The 19505-nt window shown below is 38.4% G+C and overlaps 2 protein-coding genes across 2 annotated transcripts in view; one reads left to right on the top strand and one right to left on the bottom strand.

Annotated features, from left to right (window-relative positions):
* Positions 1–5: 5 nt before the first annotated feature.
* Positions 6–440, top strand: LOC120221606 (protein lin-28 homolog A-like; the record flags this gene model as incomplete). The annotated part of the gene is made up of 1 exon (XM_039219109.1): positions 6–440. A coding segment is annotated over one exon (435 nt), but the record flags the coding sequence as incomplete, so codon positions are not given.
* A 3365-nt stretch (positions 441–3805) lies between these two features.
* The window catches only part of TASP1 (taspase 1), a 114272-nt gene continuing 98572 nt past the window's right edge, over positions 3806–19505 (bottom strand). The window contains exons 9-10 of the mRNA XM_039219107.1: positions 9041–9160; positions 3806–3916 (exon numbers count right to left, since the gene is read on the bottom strand). Of these exons, the coding sequence (XP_039075038.1) occupies positions 3806–3916; positions 9041–9160 (231 nt within the window). The remainder of the gene's footprint in view (positions 3917–9040; positions 9161–19505) is intronic.

The raw sequence follows: 19505 nt of genomic DNA, 5'->3' as shown, positions 1-19505 counted from the left end.
CGCTTGACCCCCCGGTGGATGTCTTTGTGCACCAGAGCAAGCTGCACATGGAGGGCTTCCGGAGCCTGAAGGAGGGCGAGGCAGTGGAGTTCACCTTTAAGAAGTCAGCTAAGGGCCTGGAATCTATCCGGGTCACTGGCCCTGGTGGGGTGTTCTGTATCGGGAGCGAGAGGCGGCCCAAAGGGAAGAACATGCAGAAGCGCAGATCAAAGGGAGACAGGTGCTATAACTGTGGAGGTCTAGACCACCATGCCAAGGAATGCAAGCTGCCACCCCAGCCTAAGAAGTGCCACTTCTGTCAGAGCATCAGCCATATGGTGGCCTCGTGTCCACTGAAAGCCCAGCAGGCCCCCAGCTCCCAGGGAAAGCCAGCCTACTTTCGGGAGGAGGAGGAAGAAGAGATCCACAGCCCTGCCCTGCTCCCAGAGGCCCAGAATTGAGCTACAGTGGGTTGGGGCTATGCTTTTGTGATCAGGAAGTTTTGAGGAGCAGGCATCAATCGGCAGAGTGGAGAAAGTGGGGACAGGGTGGGTAGGGGACAGCTGGCCCTGCCATGTTTCTCAGGCCGGGGTCCACAGCATCACCCCCTCTTCCTTCTTGGCAGGGTAGGGGGGAAGGGGTGAGGCCAATGAACTCCAACCATGCGCTATCCAAATGCTTGTGAGGGTTCTGGGGAAGATTCCTCCCCTTGTGCTTTATCTGAGGCCCCCCCCCCCAACCAGATCTCCAGCTTTTGAAAGTGGCCTGGATAGGGAAGTTGTTTTCCTTTCAAAGAAGGATATGTAATAATGCTTTTTCCCATGCCAGAATGTAAAGATCAAGCATGAGACCAAATTGACGGGCCCAACCCATGAAGCACGACTTTCCCTGGGAGGGACTCCCTCAGGGGTGATGCAGGGATTTTTCCAAATCTCGTCTCCTACCTGACTCTTGGGATAGGGTGTCGAGAACCCTCCCCCGCAAAGGGATTGTCGGGGGAACAGCTGAAGAGCTGCTGTTCCTAAGCTGACTCACACTCCATTCTGGGCCGATAGAATTTTATTTATTTTCTCCCTCGGATGACCGCACCTTGGGCCCCACTTTCTCCAGGATGCCAACTGCACTAGCTGTGTGCGAATGACGTATCTTGTGCATTTTAACTTTTTTTTTTTCGTAATATAAATGTTCTGGTTTTGTACTTTTGTGTATTTTAATCTTAAGGCCCTCCTTCCTGCACTGTGTTCTCAGGTACACAAGCAATCTCAGGGATAAGTCGGCAGCAGCTCCAGGTCTGTACGGCAGGAATACTGTTTATCACCAGGGAGAACAACTATTTGGAGTGCATAGCCTATTTAACTACCTCATTTTTGCCAATTAGAACTGGCTTCTCTGCTGTAGTGTCCTCTTAAAACCCTTCCTTCCACCTTCAGTGTTCCATGGGAGATGAGGTTTTAACTTGGTTCTCCCATGCCTTGATCTCTTTCTACTGGAAGGTTGGAAATTGGTCCGAACAGGAAAAGGTGGTACAGGAAGGTTATAAGAGGCTGCACTGAGCCGAAAGGTGCAGAGTGAAAGCCAAGGTTAGGAGAGGGCTGTCTGTAAGTATAATAAAGGATTTCTGTTCCAGACTTCTAATCCCAGGGCACGGGACTCACTTTACATACCAGATCCTTCCTTCACTGGATTGGGCTAGGCCTACCATGCACAACAGGGTGTGTGTGAGTGTGAGTGTGTGTGTTTAAAAAAATGAGTTGGTAAGGATAGCTTTAAGAACAATACCTCTGTACCCATCTTGAGCCGCCCAGGGATGGGTGTATGAAGCAAAGGCTAAATTTCTTAACTTTTATAAATTCTGGGCTTTTCTTGTTGGCTTCCAGAGAGACCATATGCCACGGCTTTGTGGTGCCCAGAGCCAGTGTCCTGCCCTGCTGTAGCAGTGATTAGTGTCATGATAGTTAAAGGAGAAAAGAAGGTTTCGTTTACATGCTGTGAGATCACCACAAACCTACCTCACTGTGTTGAAACGGGGCAAATGCAATAGAACTCATTGGGTGATGTGTGTCTGATCCTGGGTTCTTGTCTCCTCCAATCGCTGCTCCCCCCCCCCCACTAATTATATCATATTTGTCTGGGTTTTGTAGGACGTCACGAATAGCTGATTGGGTGATTGCTAGGTGGCCTGGTTTGTGTAAATATAATGTGTTGGTCTTCTCCATGTTCTTTTGGGGTTTTATTGTTTACAAACTTCTTTTTGTATTGAGAAAAATAGCCAAAGCATCTTTGACAAAAGGTTCTGCACCAGGAGGAGAATCTGGAAGATAGCTTGGTGACCCCTCTTAGAGTATGGCGGTCTTGAACCATCCTTTCTTTTGTGTTTCCTTCCCCTCTTTCCTATTTTGGGCCAGATCTTCTATCCTAGAAATTTGACTCCTACCCTATCCCCTCTTTTATCCTCCCCCTCTTAAAAAAAAGTCCCCCACCACCTCCATACACCTTTTAATCCTGAAAAAGCTATAAACCCTCCATCCCTTGTTCCTAATATCCTGTGTCAAGACCATTCCTTGATGTGATTCATACCAATACACTTGTATTTGGATGGATCAACCCTACTTTAATCTCTAAGGGTAGAGAGAAGCAGAAGCAAGGAGGGGGGCCTTCCATGTAGAAATAGGGTCTGGAGACCAAGGAAGCGAAGATGAATGTATAATCCAAGTCACTCAGGAACTTTTATGCAGGTGCAAGAAGCTTATGTCAAAGTGGCCACAAGATTGTTTAATAGGAGATGAACGAATGTAACTCCATGTTTACTGCTAGAAACCAAAGCTTTGTGTGAAATCTTGAATTTATGGGGGTGGGATGGGGTAGGAAAGCTTGTACCTATCTGTTCTTTCCCTGATCCCTTCTCCTCCTTTCTGAACTGCAGGAGACTGAGCCCCCTTGGGCTTTAGTGACTCCAATCTCTGGGGGGTGTTTACGTGGTTGATTTTGCTGTGCCGGGTACTTCCTTTCCCACTTGCTGTTTTGTAACACACATGCTGACCCTTTTCCCTTCTCTTTTTACCCTGGGAAAATCCAATGAATAAATAAAACGTTATTGGTACTGAAAAAAAAAAAAAAAAGGAAGGAAGGAAAGGCAGCCATATCCATCCACTTGATAAAGCCTGAGGATACTGAGGAGAAAGGCTTAGGACTATAACTTGAAAGATAACACAGCAAAGGAGATATTATTTTGTCAACCATGCCACATTGAGGGAAAAGGCTTCAAGTACACCTGCATAATCATATGAAAACCTGGATCTAGACAACAACCATTCTGCCCATTAAACCAACCCCCAAGACATACACAGTTACACACAAACATTCACATACTCACACATACAATTTCTAAATGATAATGACTTCTAATATAGATACAAAAAGAGGACCTACATTTAATTAAAAGTATAGTTAGAAGAGTTGTCATAAAATATACACTTTGAAATACACATTATATTTTATGCCAACATTTTACTCAAGAGATTATCTTAGTTTTGAAATGTGTTGTTACTTTTATATCTTCTGTGATCTAAATCTGGCACTGTCATGAGTCACACTAGAGGAAAAAAATATTAAAAATATAATTGTTATAGTTAACTCCAGACTTGTAATGAAAATGTTAGCAAAACATTTATACTGTAATACTTACATTGTGAAACAACTCTTAAAACCTCCCAAATATCAAAGATCTTTCATGCATAAATGCACTTGTCTATGCAGTGTCTCGGCACATGCTTTAGGTTTACATAAAAATAGTTTTCAATCATTAAGTGACCTAACAATGTTGAAGTTATGAAATATGGTCATGAAAGCAGCAAATACCTGAGGTACTCACAGCTGTGGAGTAGGGATTATGAGCTCCAGTATTTTCAGCCCAGCAGCCACATCCATAAAGAGCAGCCTGAGAAAAAAGAAAAGAGATAATGTATTTCAGAAATATTGTATGTAATTACTAGCTTTCAACAGAAGAGAAAATCATACCCATGTAATAAAGCCTGGTTTAATAATGATGTATATCAAATGGGAAATAATGCCAGAGACTGTGTAAGACCTACCCAAACAATGATTCTAACACTATCTAAACCATATTTTCAACTACTGTATTAATCTAAAATTTTTCAAAAAACAGCAAAAGAAAGTTTCTGAAACTCTCATCAGCAGTAGTTTTGTTCCTTCCTTGAAAAACCTTTCCCCTACTGCAGTTTGTCAACTAGTTTCTCTTCTGGACCCTTGAACTCACCCCTGTGATTGCCTTATAACAGTGGGTCTCAAAGTAGGTGTGTGCCAAATCGCTTGAGAAGCTTGGTGATAAGAACCATGGTTCCCAGGTAGTATGATTCAGTGGTCTGGGGGTTGGCCAATGAATTGACGTTATTAATCAGGGCCCTGGGGGGGGGGGGGGAGCATGCCTCCCTTAAAGTTGCACAATAGGAACTGCAAACAGTTATTACCAAAGAGCCTAGGATATGCTCACCACTGTGCTAGATTCTGCCAGATATAAAGAAAGGAGGCATAAAGGTCAATTCAAGCTAATCACTTTATGAGGTGGTAGAGCAGATTTATATGGCTGAAACCATCCATAACACAAATTACTATGGTTTCATAAAAGAATATGACAATTATTCCTATTTCGTTTTTAATAACGCCACCCTGAATGGCTGGATTCACCTCTTTAATATCCATAATGACACCTCTGCCTTTGGGAGGGGAATCAAAACTGATAACTTTTCCAGTCCTTAGTTATCAGTAGAATTAGAAAAGCCTTTGGACAGCTATCACAGAGAAATACAAGGAAGAATACTCAAGAATGTTCACCACCACAAGTTTGGTAAGAATAGCAAACTGAAGGCACAGATGTCCATCAGCAAAGAAATGGCTAACTGTTGGCACAGCAATATGTGGAATTCATTGCAGAGGTTCAAATTAAAGAACTAAAATTTTTAAGAAGATTTTTAGGAACTAATATAGAAAGATCCCCAAACATATTGTTGGGGGAGGTGGCAGGAGAAGGAGAGGAAGATAGCGACAAGCTACAATACGTTGAGTATTCAATATCACTTATCACTGATGGGGAAAAAAGATATTCCCATAAAATAGAAAAAAGTAACTGCTATTTTCTAGGAGCCCACTTGTAAGGACTGCGGGAAGAAGCTAAGACTGGGAATGGTGACCAGACAGACTTTAGCTTTCTATAATATTTTATCTTTTTTTATAAGGACTTCAGAAAAATCCATTTGCTTCAATATTCTTCCCAGAGCAGGAATTTCCATGAAATATCCCAGGCACTTCTGATACCAAGAGCCTCGATGCCTCATCCGTGAACATATTCCCCCTTTTAGACACTCCCTTTGGTGAAATGTTCCTCCTTAGATTGGCTTTAAGGAATACCTGCTTTATCATAACTTCCACCCACTTATCCTGGTTCTACTCTCTGGAAATACTTTAATTTCCCTGCTGAAGTTCTCAAAATTTTTAAACAGATATCCTACTGCCCTGATTACTCTTTTCTTACTCAGAGGATCTTAGATTTGTGAACTACTCCTCAAGACTTTGAGATGTGCACACACACCCTACTCCTCTAATCACCCTCCCTGAGAAATAATCCAAAGTCCAAGATAATTGGAGATGAAGTGCCCCATGCTCATGTGACCCAGAATTGCCATCCCCAGATGTCACTGACAATAGCCTTCTTAAAAGCAGAACCAAGAACTGAACACAACACTCCCATGAGGCAAACAGGAGAAAGTCTATTATAGCCTTTGAAAACACAAGGCTTCTAAAATACACAAGACTGTTCAGTCAGAGTGGCAACTGAAAGCCCTACAGAAGTGATTCAGCACCTGGATTTCAGAATGAAACTAGCAGACCTGTGGGATCAGCCATTCATCTGGTACTCTCTGGGGCAGGTACGAGGTCAGTCAAAGCCTCAGGGAACTTGTGACCTGACGGGAAGGGCCCATTCTTCCTTTATTGAAAAACCCTGGACATTTAGATTAGTCCACTGTCTTTTCCATTCCCAACAATTATCTTGATCAGGAACCTGCACTCAAAAATAACAAATAGGGCCACAAGGACAATTAGAAACCCAAAGGTCATCTTTTTTAGAAAACAAAAACACTTATTCTTACTCTTTGTTTCTTCTAAGCAAATTCCTTTTATGCTACCTCCCCTCAATTTCATGACCTAAAGTTGTCTTCCTTCTTAATCTTCTGAAATCAACTGAGCTGAGACAGTGATAGGTCAGATAAAAGAAAGAATCAGAGACTGTTCCTCTCTTATCAACTTCTTTGGACAAAAACATAACAACCTTAAGCAGGTCTTAAAAATAAACAAAAACAAGCTTCCTTCTTTTCAGTAGTAAAACTTCACTAACATTTTAAAAAGTATTAACATTCCGTAAAGACAGGTCATATAAATATCATTATCTTTATTATTATTATTTAATCTTCTTTGGGACTTGTTCTCCTTTATAAAATGAGGATAATAAAACCCCCTACCTCATAATGTTGTTGTAGGACCACATGAATGAACACACTTGCGGTATGCAGCAAAGAGATTAGTAACAGTAGCTATAGCTGTTATTATGAGGGATCATGATAAGCTATTTAAATGCATAGCATCACTGAATCTTCTAGGACTTTGTTAAGGTACCTATTTATCCCCATTTTATACTTATGGAAAGTAGAGCTTAAGGACTTTGAATAACTTATTTATGGTAAAGAAACTGCAAAGTGGGGAAGTGAGATTAGAATAAAGGTTTACCTTTATATACACACCCACCGTATCCACACTCTTAACCACTAAAATCAACTGCCTATTTGTGTAGGAGTAGGTTGGGGGTGGGTGGAGAGTAGAATTTAATAATTCCTTTCTCGTGTCCCAGTTGTAAATTCTAATTAGTGTTAGTAAGCCAAGCAAATAAGTTCTAATTCAAATTGCCATTACACCATCTGAATGATTGTTATCATATATCTAGAGCATATCTAATATGTTAAGACTCTTAAATAGTTCATTTGTGTATTTAAAAGCACCTAGTTTCAGCATATTTTTAAAAAGTCATTTTTTTCAATACTTTGATTGTATATTTTGTTTCCTTCCCTCCTGATAGTCAAGAATAATGGTTCCTTACTGTCATCTGATGCTTACCTATTTCCAGGCTTATTACATCTTCTCTGTCTAAGCAATAAAATCCAATTATGCAAATGCATTTTCCTGTTAAGTACCTTTACTCCTATCTACCGCACCCCTTCCTGATTTTCAGTTCCCACAAACTGTGTCTTTGTAAGCTAGCTAAGTGGCACAAATGAACATGTTTAGGTTTTACAGAAGTCTTTCTTTTTCCAGGATGGTCCCATGTGTAGTGGCAGAATGGCTTCAAGATCGTTCAATGTAATATCCTGCTAACAAAGTCCAGAACTATCCTTGGTTCTGCTGTTGCTATTTTGCTAACTAAAACAAACAAAAAACAGTGAGAAAGTCATGGGAATTACAATGCAATGAAGGCGAGTATGCTGGCTTTTCTTTCTCCTTCTCCACCAAGGCATCCAAATCTGATATGCCATGCTTGGTTCTTATTCCAAATTTGACAAATACACAGGGCTTTATAATGTGGAAAAACACCATGACCAGACAAAGCCTTTTTATAATGAGTTCAAAGCACTGTACATATGTTGAGTAATCATTCCCCATAAATCCTCTTGTATGGTAGGCAAAGAGTAACACAAAATTAATTATTTTTCCCTACCCCTTTCCTCCTCCATGGAACTGTACGTGGCTTTTATACTCTAAAGGGCAGATCAGGGAACATCACTTGGAGGTTTGCAAAGATGTCTCCCATGAATCAGATCACTGGGCTCCAAACATTCACTCACCACCATGTCCCAAGCAACTGTGATACCGACTCTTCTTCAAACGTGAGGGACAAAGCATACAGAACATGCCAAGCAGTGCTCTGAGTGTAACATGAGATCCAAGTACTGAACTTAAGCACATTCCTTGCAACTACTTTAACAGACTCCATGAGTCATCAGTTCACTCAACAAATATTTATTAAGCCCATAAGTAATGTACCAAATTGGTTTATACTCAGAAAGCTTACAGGATCAAATGGACTGTGAAATCCCATTCTCAGTATAGAACTAAAGTTTGAAGATGAGGGAAGGAGGAATGGTAAAGAAAATGTGCAAGTGAACCAGAAATAAGCCAGTTACACATAAAACAGACCCTCCTTATATCTAGATTTCTTAAATGGTATCATGTGTTGATGACCCAAATACTGGTCAGTTTATAAAATTGCTGAAATGCTTAACCAGAGGATGATTTTGGAGGGTCAAAATTTTACTGTTCATTGAATGGAGGAAATATAAAAATATAAGTCTAAAATCATTTCCACCTAAAAAGCAAGCAACAATATATTCAGGTAGTGCTGACCCCTAAAGAAAAGGACATTTGCAAAGAAAAGGAAGTTCAACTCATATTTACTGAATGTATACTAAATATCCAGTACCCAGTCTTTTTGAACTCACAAAACATAGTATTACTGATTGTAAAGATCAAAGAGAACTCTAGTACCATGAGATACCTTTTTTTAGAATCTTGAAAAGGTACTTGATGATTTGTATTACCTAAATGCTAAAACACACACACACACACACACACACACACACCCATAATATCATTTTTTTTTTCTAAAGAAAAAATGCTTCTACTGGCTTAAAAAAATGGTGAGCCAAAAAACTCAAAGTTTTAAATTGAAAAGCTAGTTTAAGGATGCTACAGTGCCTTTAGTAGGTTGGGCTTCGGCTCAACTCATGATCTCATGGTTTTTGAGTTCAAGCTCTGCGTTGGGCTCTGTGCTGACAGCTCAGAGCCTGGAGCCTGCTTTGGATTCTATTTCCCTCTCTCTCTGCCTCCCCCACCCCCACACTCATACTCTGTCTCCCTCTCTCTCTCAAAAATAAATAAACATTTAAAAAATGTTTAATAAGAAAAGAAAAGCTAGTTTAAAAACCCCATAATTACTTACCTGTCCAACCCTCCCTGGATGCTTCAAGGCCAAGCCTCCACTGGAGACAGCAGCAGCAACATTCCCTTCGTGGTCCACAACTACAGCGCCCACCGTGTCCAAAGTGCCTGAGTCATTCTCCTGGAGAGCAAACAGGGCAGGAGCACTCACTAAGCACGGTGTGTCACAACTTGATGTGACCTCATGGCACTTTTCCGTACAGTCATGAAATAATTCAGCCATCTCCTAAAATTATCTATTATCAAGTTGCCACTAAAACCCTGTTCATGTCAAAATGTATTTTCTACCAAAAAATCCTGAGCAGAAGCTGTCTTGTTGCTTTTCTCTAATAATAAGTTTCGCATGCCTTTCTAAGGGAGAAAGAAAAAAACACTATCTAATATAAATTAGTGTATCACAGTGTCCCCTAATCTCAAGTATTAAGTTAATGATTGAAAAATCTGTAGACGAAAATATCCATGGCGTAAGTGAATCAAGAAATGACACTAATCGTATTTCTAAAATATTATATACAAATTTCTAAAAGTAAAGTATTCAGTGCATAAATGAAGAGAATGGCATTTACAATCTTGAAGTATACTATGCTATAATTTTCTTTACAATTCCTTCCTTATGATACATTTATGGCTACCTCCCTTCTTTGCTGTATTAATAATATGCTTGCCAACTATACAGCAGAAAATGGTACATTCCTAGGAGGCATTTTGTGTTTCTGTGTCGTGTTCCAGGTCCCACAGATATAAGGCTTTTCACTTGTATTGACTATAAGCAGCTGTCTCCGACAAAGATTTCTGGGTCGCCTGTGCAAGACAAACAAACTTTATAATACTGGATAAAAATCAGAATTACAGGAAGCAGGAAAAAAGCTTTATTTAAAAAAATCTTTTTATATATTCAAAAGGGAGGCTACTGGGGGTCTGTAGGTTAGTGGCAGTCACAGTAGTATTCCTACACTAGGGCACTGGTGTTTAAGCTGTGCACCAGAACGCAAGACTCCCACTCACCCCCGCCCCTAAGAATGCGCGAAAGAGCCAGGCACAATCCCTGGTTCAACAAGAGCAGCTCCTCCTGTGCAATTATTGCCCATACTACCCAGCAAGACTTCATCTGTACTGAGGGATCCCGGCTAGGAAGTTTTGGAAATGCCACATTCAGGCAATCCCCAGAAAAGTCAGTGAGTTCCTAGGGCCACTGCAAAAGTCAAGCAATACCGAGGGGTGCTCTGAAATACTGGAGACATATGCAAACAAAAGATTTTTACTTAAAGCAAACTGAAAAATCCAGAGGTAGACTATGCCTCGACAAATATTCAGTTAAGTTTGTCAGAAGGTACATCTACACATTTATATTTCTCTAGGTTTTGCTTTAGATTCTAACTCTTCTTAAATATACTGATATACGATGACATTATTTAGTTTAATAGAAAATGTGTAATTGACTGAAATAAGTGCCTTATTCGCACTTCCCTTTTAACCACAGCTAGGGGAGGTCTAGCCAATGGATCCACATGACCATATCCCTAAAGACCACAGTTCTGCGGGTGGCAGGTTGCCTGGCTTTCAAGGACAGTTCCCCAACCTGACTGTAAACTCTCTGAGGAAAGGCCTAATCCACTGTGTCTGCATTGCTGATGTCACAGAAACAAGCCATACAAGTGACGATACATGCTAGGCCATTCTAACATCAGGGCTTCAATCTTCCATCTCCTTTTCTTAAGATTCAATTTCATGCATTTCCAGAGGATGCCACCATCTTAGGGAAGACTTAACAATAATTAGGTTTGTTCATTTGGTATGGAAGAAGTGAAGTTCATCTGCTTTGGTAGGTGAGGTGTAAGTATCAAAGTAAGGAATTGCATTAGACACATTTTATTCCAGAAAAAAAAGGGGTGAGGGGGTGATGTACTTTAAAGGGGAAACATTTCATTATTCTAAAAAATAATCCCTGGGGCACCTGGGTGGCTCAGTCGGCTAAAAGTCCAACTTCGGCTTAGATATGATCTCATGGTTCATGGGTTCCAGCCCCGCGTCAGACTCTGTGCTGACAACTAGGTCAGAGCCTGGAGCCTGCTTCTGATTCTGTGTCTCCCTCTCTCTCTGACCTTCCCCTGCTCACGCTGCATCTCTCTCTCTCTCTGAAATAAATAAAACATTTAAAAATATTTTTTTAAATAATCCCTAAATCTTTATACTCTTGCACTTCAACTTCAGATACAAAAGTGTTTGATCCTTATCCAAATGCCAAGTCTTATGTCTTCTACAGGAGGCCTTCTCAGACTTTAGTGTACACACAAATCATCTGAGAATCTGTAAATGCAGATTCTGATTAAGTAATCTGGCATGGTCAAGATTGTATATCTAACAAACTTCTCCCATAATGCTGATGCTGCTGATCCCTAAAACCTACCTTGAGAAACAAGGTAAGACAGCACCCTACAGGATTCATTATCAGCCAAACATCTGTTCTACTCATTTTAAAGAAAATAATTTTATGGGCACAAATATGCTGAAGGAGAGACTTAAACGACCTAAGACTATCATTATGTCAGCATAAAAGATTTAAGTTCCATCTGGTTCAACTATCAGTGGTAGCATATCACCATGATCATACCACAATGAACTAAAGTATTTTAAAGTACGGATCTCATACTGGTTCTTTTAGAAATAGACAACTCTCATATGAATAAATATAAACTATAAAATACTTTCCTTAACAACGATAAAGTCAAGAAAAGCTTTTCTTTGTTAGTTCTTTATTGACTGTGACTGCCAATCCCAAGCATTCTGTAAAATAGAATTTTACTAAGGGGATACAGAATGTATAATGATATACATTACTTACAAGACAACTCTCTTAGCATTTCAATTACAATATCATAAACTATGAGGACTCTTATGTCTAACCAAACTACTATAGAAAGATACAAAAATATTACACATAGATGGATTTGCTGTAACTTGGTTTTCAAAAATGAAAAATCAAGGAAAAAATAGAGAATCCTGTTCCAAATTAAGCTAAATATTCCTAAGGGCTTGAAACACCTGCAAAAATCAGAATTACTTCATAAATATTCAAGAATTAGTTCATACATTTCACATACTGAAAGGCAAATTTAAGGATGATGAAGTAACATTTAAGCATTTTTTATGAAGTGTAGATAAATTGAGTGAAAGACAAACACTGGTATTTTGGCCATAATAATTTCACAGAACTCATTTGTACAGAAATGAATTAGAAAGGTTAAAAAACACGCAATGACTGTTACTATATAGAGCTACTATTATGCTTTTACACTCCATAAATACTTGAAAGTACATGCACTACATAGGTACACATGCACCTATTGTCCTTGACTGAAACTATTTGCATTATTTTTTTGATAAAATTGTGACTAAAAACCAACTGTATAGACCATAGTTCCCCTTATAATAAAGTTGGCATAGAGATTTCATGTGTTATGGAAAACACTGAAATAAAACTTTCTTCAAGTAACCAATAAACCAGTAATCACTGGTAGGCTTAATGTCAAAAGTTTTTATTATTCTCTACTCCAAATTGGAGATGGCTATTACACAATTATATAAAAATTAAATTAAGTAACATATGAACTACTTTTAAAGGAATAAATCTCTTAAAACAAAGTTTATGTATTTCCCACGAGAAAATCATGCCTCTAACCTGTGTTCTAACTCAGAAATCTGCCAAGAGACACCATCTATCAGCTACTTATCTCATTAACTTGGTATTTCTTCTACACAGAATTACTCATATGTCAAATAGCTACAATGCAAGAATAATATCTCAAATATATAAGTGCATCCTGAAACGGGTATATGGTGAAACTCTCCTAATACAATAATAAAGACAGAAACACATTTTTTAATAAGATACCAAGCCTTCATAATATACTTTTGTTAGGTTTATGACCTGTATTATAATTGGCACGAGTTGCCAATTGAGCAAAGCAGATGATTGATGCCCTCTATGACAATACAGCAATGGCAGCATAAAGCTTTGCCATCTTTTAGAATCCTAACCATGGAACGATAGCTCTGGCTACAAGATACCTAGATCTGGCTCCATGTCTATCTTTCACAAACCAGCCCCACAGTGGGGTCACTGTAGGTTTAGAGTACATCAGGTATGTGTAAACAAAGTATGATTTAGCTAGAATTACCTATTCTCATGTATCTGGCTTGGCTGAAACCAAGGAAAATGTGGATATAAGAACACCCAATGACCTTTTCCTTTTCTCTTTAGAAAATCACCTTTCTGATGCCCATAAATGACGTTTCTGTGAACTACAGTCAAGATGTCTATCGTTAAGACATACTAATGACTAACAGACACATGAAAAATGCTTAACATCACTCATCATCATGGAAATACAAATCAAAACCACAATAAGATACCACCTCACACCTGTCAGAATGGCTAAAATTAACAAATCAGGAAACAACAGATGTTGGTGAGGATGTGGAGAAAGGGGAATCTTCTGACACTGTTGGTGGGAATGCTAACTTGTATACCCACTCTGGAAAACATTATAGAGGTTCCTCAAAAGTTAAAAATAGAACTACCCTACAACCCAGCAATTTGACTACTAGGTATTTATCCAAAGGATACAAAAATGCTGATCCGAAGGGGCACATGCACCCCAATGTTTATACAGCACTATCAACAATAGATAAGGGCGCCTAGGTGGCTCAGTCAGTTAAGCATCTGGCTTCAGCTCAGGTCATGATCTCGCAGTTCGTAGGGTTGAGCCCCATGTCGGGCTCTGTGCTGACAGCTAGCTCAGAGCCTGGAGCCTGTTTCTGATTCTGTGTCTCCCTCTCTCTCTCTCTGACCCTCCCCTGCTCGCGCTGTCTCTCTCTCTCAGAAATAAATTTTAAAAATCATTTAAAAAAATGTTTAAAAAATAGACAAATTATGGAAAAAACCCAAATGTCCACTGACTGATGAATGGATAATGAAAATGTGGTATCCATGTAAAATAGAATATTACTCAGTAATCAAAAAGAGTGAAATCTTGCCGTTCCAATGACATGGATGCACCTAGAAAGTATTACGCCAGGCAAAATAAGTCAGTCAGAAAAAGACAAATAGCACATGATTTCACTCATATGTGCAATTTAAGAAACAAAAAGGATAAATATAGGGGAAAGGAAGGAAAAATAAAAATAAATACAGATGGGGGTGCCTGAGTGGCTGTCGTTTAAGAATCTGACTCTTGATTTTGGCTCAGGTCATGATTTCACAGGTTCGTGAGATTGAGCCCTGCATCAGGCTCTGCACTGAAGACACTGAGTCTGCTCAAGATTCTCTCTATTTCTCTCTCTGCTTCTCCCTTGCTCTCTGTCTCTAAATAAATAAATAAATAAATAACTTTTGAAAAGACAAGAAAAATAGAGAGGGAGGCAAACAATAAGAAACTCTTAACTACAGAGAACAAACTAAGAGTTGATGGAGGGAGGTGGGCGGTATGGGCTACATGAGTGATGGGCATTAAGGAGGACACTTGTTGGGATGAGCACTGGGTGTTATATGTAAGTGATAAATCACTAAATACTACTCCTGATACTAGTACTACACTATATGTTAACTAACTTGAATTTAAATAAAATCTTAGAAGAAAAACTATTCTAAATAATTCTTTATTTTCTTTAACAAATATGCTTTAAGTATCTGTGCAGAATCACATAAATTAGTGCCAAACATATCTACAACAGAGAAAAAGTAGGTAATAATTGTTATTTACTTTCTAAATCAGTCAACAAAAATAAAAAAAGTTAACAAAAATATTTTTAGCTCAAAAAAAAATAATAAAGTTAAAAAAGCATGGGTTAATCATGCTCATAAGGAGCTTCAATATTCTACATTACAGCTTTAATCATAAATTCATACCATAACAAAGTTCCAGAGCATAACCTAAATATTCCAAGCTCTCAAAGACTCCAATGGACAATGCTTTCCAAATGGCAGAATACCTATATAGTATTCTAAGGCTTGCAACATTCAAAGTAGAAAAAGCAATGTTTTTAACCTTGGTTTTTAAAATAACATTTCAAATAATTACGGTGAGGGTTTTTTTTTTAATTTTTTGTTTCTGGGGTTTGTTTGTTTTTTGTTTCTTGTTCAAAATGGAACAGTTTGAGGTCCTCAGTGTCCATGTTGAATGAGTACGTGTAAGTGATGCTAGAGCCCAGATGGACAGACTCATGACTTAAATTATTACACAGCTGAACAGGAACAACCACAAGGGGAGTTCCATATAGTTTTAAATCATTTTTATTCTTATTCATATGTTCTATAATTATTTTATACTTATAATGAACCACTGGTTAAGGAAAGTAAACATAAGATATACTGAAGCTGAAATAAAAATTAGGGAACTTAAGAATGAAATTCTGACCAAGTCCTTAAGATAATATTGGCTAGATCATTAAATTGCATTAATCTGATCAACATGCTTAGAGAATACATCTCAGTGATTTCAAATACTGGTTTAAAAATATGATGATGAATCAAGAGCAAAAAAAAAAAAATCAAGATAAAAAGCTTCTGCACAGCAAAGGAAACAATCCATAAAGGTAATAGGCAACTGACAGAATGGGAAAAGATAGTTGCAAATGACATCAGATAAAGGGCTAATATCCAAAATCTATAAGGAACTCACCAAACTCCACACCCGAAAAACAAATAATCCAGTGAAGAAGTGGGCAGAAGACATGAACAGACACTTCTCCAAAGAGGACATCCAGATGGCCAACAGACACATGAAACGATGCTCAGCATCCCTCCTCATCAGGGAAATCCAAATCAAAACCACACTGAGATACCACCTCACGCCAGTCAGAGTGGCTAAAATGAACAAATCAGGAGACTCTAGATGCTGGCGAGGATGTGGAGAAACAGGCACCATCCTACACTGTTGGTGGGAATGTAAACTGGTACAGCCCCTCTGGAAAACAGTGTGGAGGTTCTTCAAAAAATTAACAATAGAACTTCCCTATGACCCAGCAATAGCACTGCTAGGAATTTACCCAAGGGATACAGGAGTGCTGATGCATAGGGGCACACAGACCCCAATGTTCATAGCAGCACTCTCAACAATAGCCAAAACATGGAAAGAGCCCAAGTGTCCATCAACTGATGAATGGATCAAGAAGATGTGGTATATCTATACAATGGAATACTACATGGTGATGAGAAAGAACGCAATCTGGCCATGTGTAGCAACATGGATGGAACTTGAGGATGTTATGCTGAACGAAATAAGTCAGGCAGAGAAGGACAGATACCATATGTTTTCACTTATAGGTGGATTAGGAGAAACTTAACGGAGGACTGTGGGGGAGGAGAAGGGGAAAAACAGGGAGAGGGAGGGAAGCAAACCATGAGAGACTCTTGAATACTGAGAACAAACTGAGGGCTGATGGGAGTGGGGGAGAGGGGAAAGGTGGGATGGGCATGGAGGAGGGCACTTGTTAGGATGAGCACTGGGTGTTATATGGCAACCAACTTGACAATAAACTATTTCAGAAAAAAAAAGAATCTTAAAAAATAATATGATGATGAATATATCCAAAATGGCTTCTTATTTTTCTGGAATAAATATTACTCACAATTTTTAAATTCTAAATCAAAATTTTTTAATTACAAATTAAATATACACCCAGAATTTAAACTCTGTGTCCTTACCCAAGAGAAATAAAAATATATATGAGAAAAAGACTTGTCAAAAATGTTCATAGCACTTTTAACTGCAATAGCCAAACCTGGAAACACCACAAATGCCTATCAAGAGGAGAATGGGTACACACATTGTGATACAGGCAGTAGAGAAGGACTGCCCAGCAGTAAAAAGGAACTAGTGATTCACACAACAGTATGGATAATCTTTTAGATATACGCTGAATAAAAGAAGCTGGACACAACAGAGTACATAACATATGATCCCACTTATATGAAGGTTCAGAAAAGGTAAAACTACTTTGTTGTGAAAAAGAATCAGAAAAGTAGTCGTTTTGGGAGGCAGGCTTGAGAAAACTTTCTGGAGTAATGATAATGTCTTATATTTTGATAGTGGCATGGGTTACATGGCTTCATATATGTCAGAAGTCATCAAAGATGAATTAATGTCATGTATTGCACTGTATGTAAGTTTTACCTTAAAAAAATCAATAGCAGATGTTTTATCTAAAAGTACACAACCAACAATTCAAAACATCAAGTCATGAACAAATTTTCTAATTTTTTCCTAATATTATAACACAGTTTTACTTATGTAACATTTAATAACACTTGATACAATTGATTGTTAAGGTGGGGAGGTGATAGAAAACATCAAAAGAGTTGGTAAAAAATATATGGATGACAGAAAGTCTAACAAACATCCAACTGGAAGGAAAAGACAAAATAAAGAAGAGAAAATAATGAAAGAAAGAAAGCTAAAATTTCCCAGAACTGCTGAAATATAAGAATTCAGATATCCCAGAAGCCACAAAGGAAAGAAAAGAAAGCAGCCAGAGAGAAAGAAAAGATCACCTACAAGAGAATGACAGAATTCCCAGAAGCCCAATGAAAGCCAGGAGACAATGGTACATCTTTAAGGTATGTAGAGAAAAGTAACTATAAACCTAGAAGTAGGTGCCCAACAAGATTACCTTTTAGGAACAAAAATAAAATAGAAGGATTTGTAAACGAGTAAGTAAAATGAGTTTACCACCAAGAGACCTGCACTTAATGAAGGCCTGAAGGACCATTCTTTTTAATACTACAGCTTGCCCTCTGTCTATATATCCTCCCTACCACCTACTCACGATAACACCTAATCTCCTTTTCTTGGCTCTGCTTTATTTTTCTTCCATAATATCTCAATATCATCTAAACTGTACAATTTATTTTTGCATTATTTAAATTGCCAATCTCCTCCACAAGATTGGAAGCTCCACAAAGGCAGTAATCTTTGTATAGTTTACTCACTAAAATTTGCTAAGCACTGAGAAAAGTACTTGATATCTCTTAGGCATTCAATAAATATTTGGTGAATGGATGCATAACAAGTGAATTATATACGTCAAGAGAATGAAAATAATTGCTATGGTCTGAAGGTCTGTGTCCTTCCAAAACTCACATGTTGAAATCCTAGCTACCATGGCGATTCTATTAAGAGGTGGAGCACTGAAAGACACCAGAGCCCTCATGAATAGAATTAATGCCCTTCTGGGAGGCCCATGAAGCTCCCCTGCCCTTTCAGCCATATGAGGTTACAGCACAAAGATGGCCATCTTGAAAGCAGGCCCTCAAGAGACACCAAATCTGCTTGGACCTTCATGTTGGACTTTCCACCCTCCAGAATTGTCATAAGCAAATTTCTCTTGTTTATAAGCCAAGTCTATAGTATATTGTTAAAGCATTCCAAACAGACTTAAGACAATAATCCGAGAAGGACAGTCTGGCATGAAAGAAGGAATAGGTGAGCAAATGAAATGGTAAAACTGCATGTAAATCAAAACAAATACTATCTTTAAAAATAATAATAACATGCTATTAGAATGTCATGTTGAGTTTTAAAATATGGCTACATGTTATGTATAAAGGATGTGTCTAAAGCATAAGGATATGGAACAGCTGAAAGTAAAAGGAAGGGGGAAAAAGTGATATACCAAGCAGGTACCAATCAACGTAGCTGTATTAAAATCAAGCAGGTATGAACAGTGAGAGAGTCTCTACATGGCAAATGCTGAAAGTTTAACTTCACCAGATATAATTAGAGATACAGTAATTCTAAATTTGTATGTACCTAAAAAGAATAGCCTCAAATGTATGTAAAGCAAAAGCACACCAAGAGGGAGAAAGCAATACACCATACCTCATAATGAGATATTTCAACACGTTTCTCTCAACTACAAGTAAGAAACAGAAGACCCAAATTATATATTAAAAAGTGCGGTTGCAGGGGAACACGGTGGCTCAGTCAGTTACGTGTCCAAATCTTGATTTCGGCTCAGGTCATGATCTCACAGTTGGTGAAGCTGAGCTCCAAATCAGGCTCTGCAGTGACAGCATGAAGCCTGCTTGGGATTCTCTCTCTACCTCTCTCTCTCTGCCCTTCCCCTGCTCGCTTGCTTGTGTTCTCTCTCTCTCTCTTTCTCTCAAAAAATAAACTATTAAAAATTTTTTTTAATTTAAAAAATGTGATTGCAAAGTGAAGAATTCTGTTCCCAACAATTAGAGGGGAAACATTGCTTTCAAACACATATAAATATGTATAAAAACTGATCATACACTAAACCATAAACTAAATTACAACAAATTTCAAGAAATGATATCAAATAGAACATGTTCTCCAAATATAATACAATTAATTTGAGTCAATAAAATTAAATTTAAAAATTAAAAAAATACTTTGAAGTAATTTATGACTCAAATAAGAAATCTAAATAGAAACAAAAATATT

Source organism: Hyaena hyaena, unplaced genomic scaffold, assembly GCF_003009895.1.
Source record: "Hyaena hyaena isolate Hyena2069 unplaced genomic scaffold, ASM300989v1 scaffold_789, whole genome shotgun sequence".
Lineage (NCBI taxonomy): Eukaryota > Metazoa > Chordata > Mammalia > Carnivora > Hyaenidae > Hyaena > Hyaena hyaena.
Note: the sequence above shows the minus strand (reverse complement) of the source record. Positions and strands in the feature narration are given on the sequence as shown.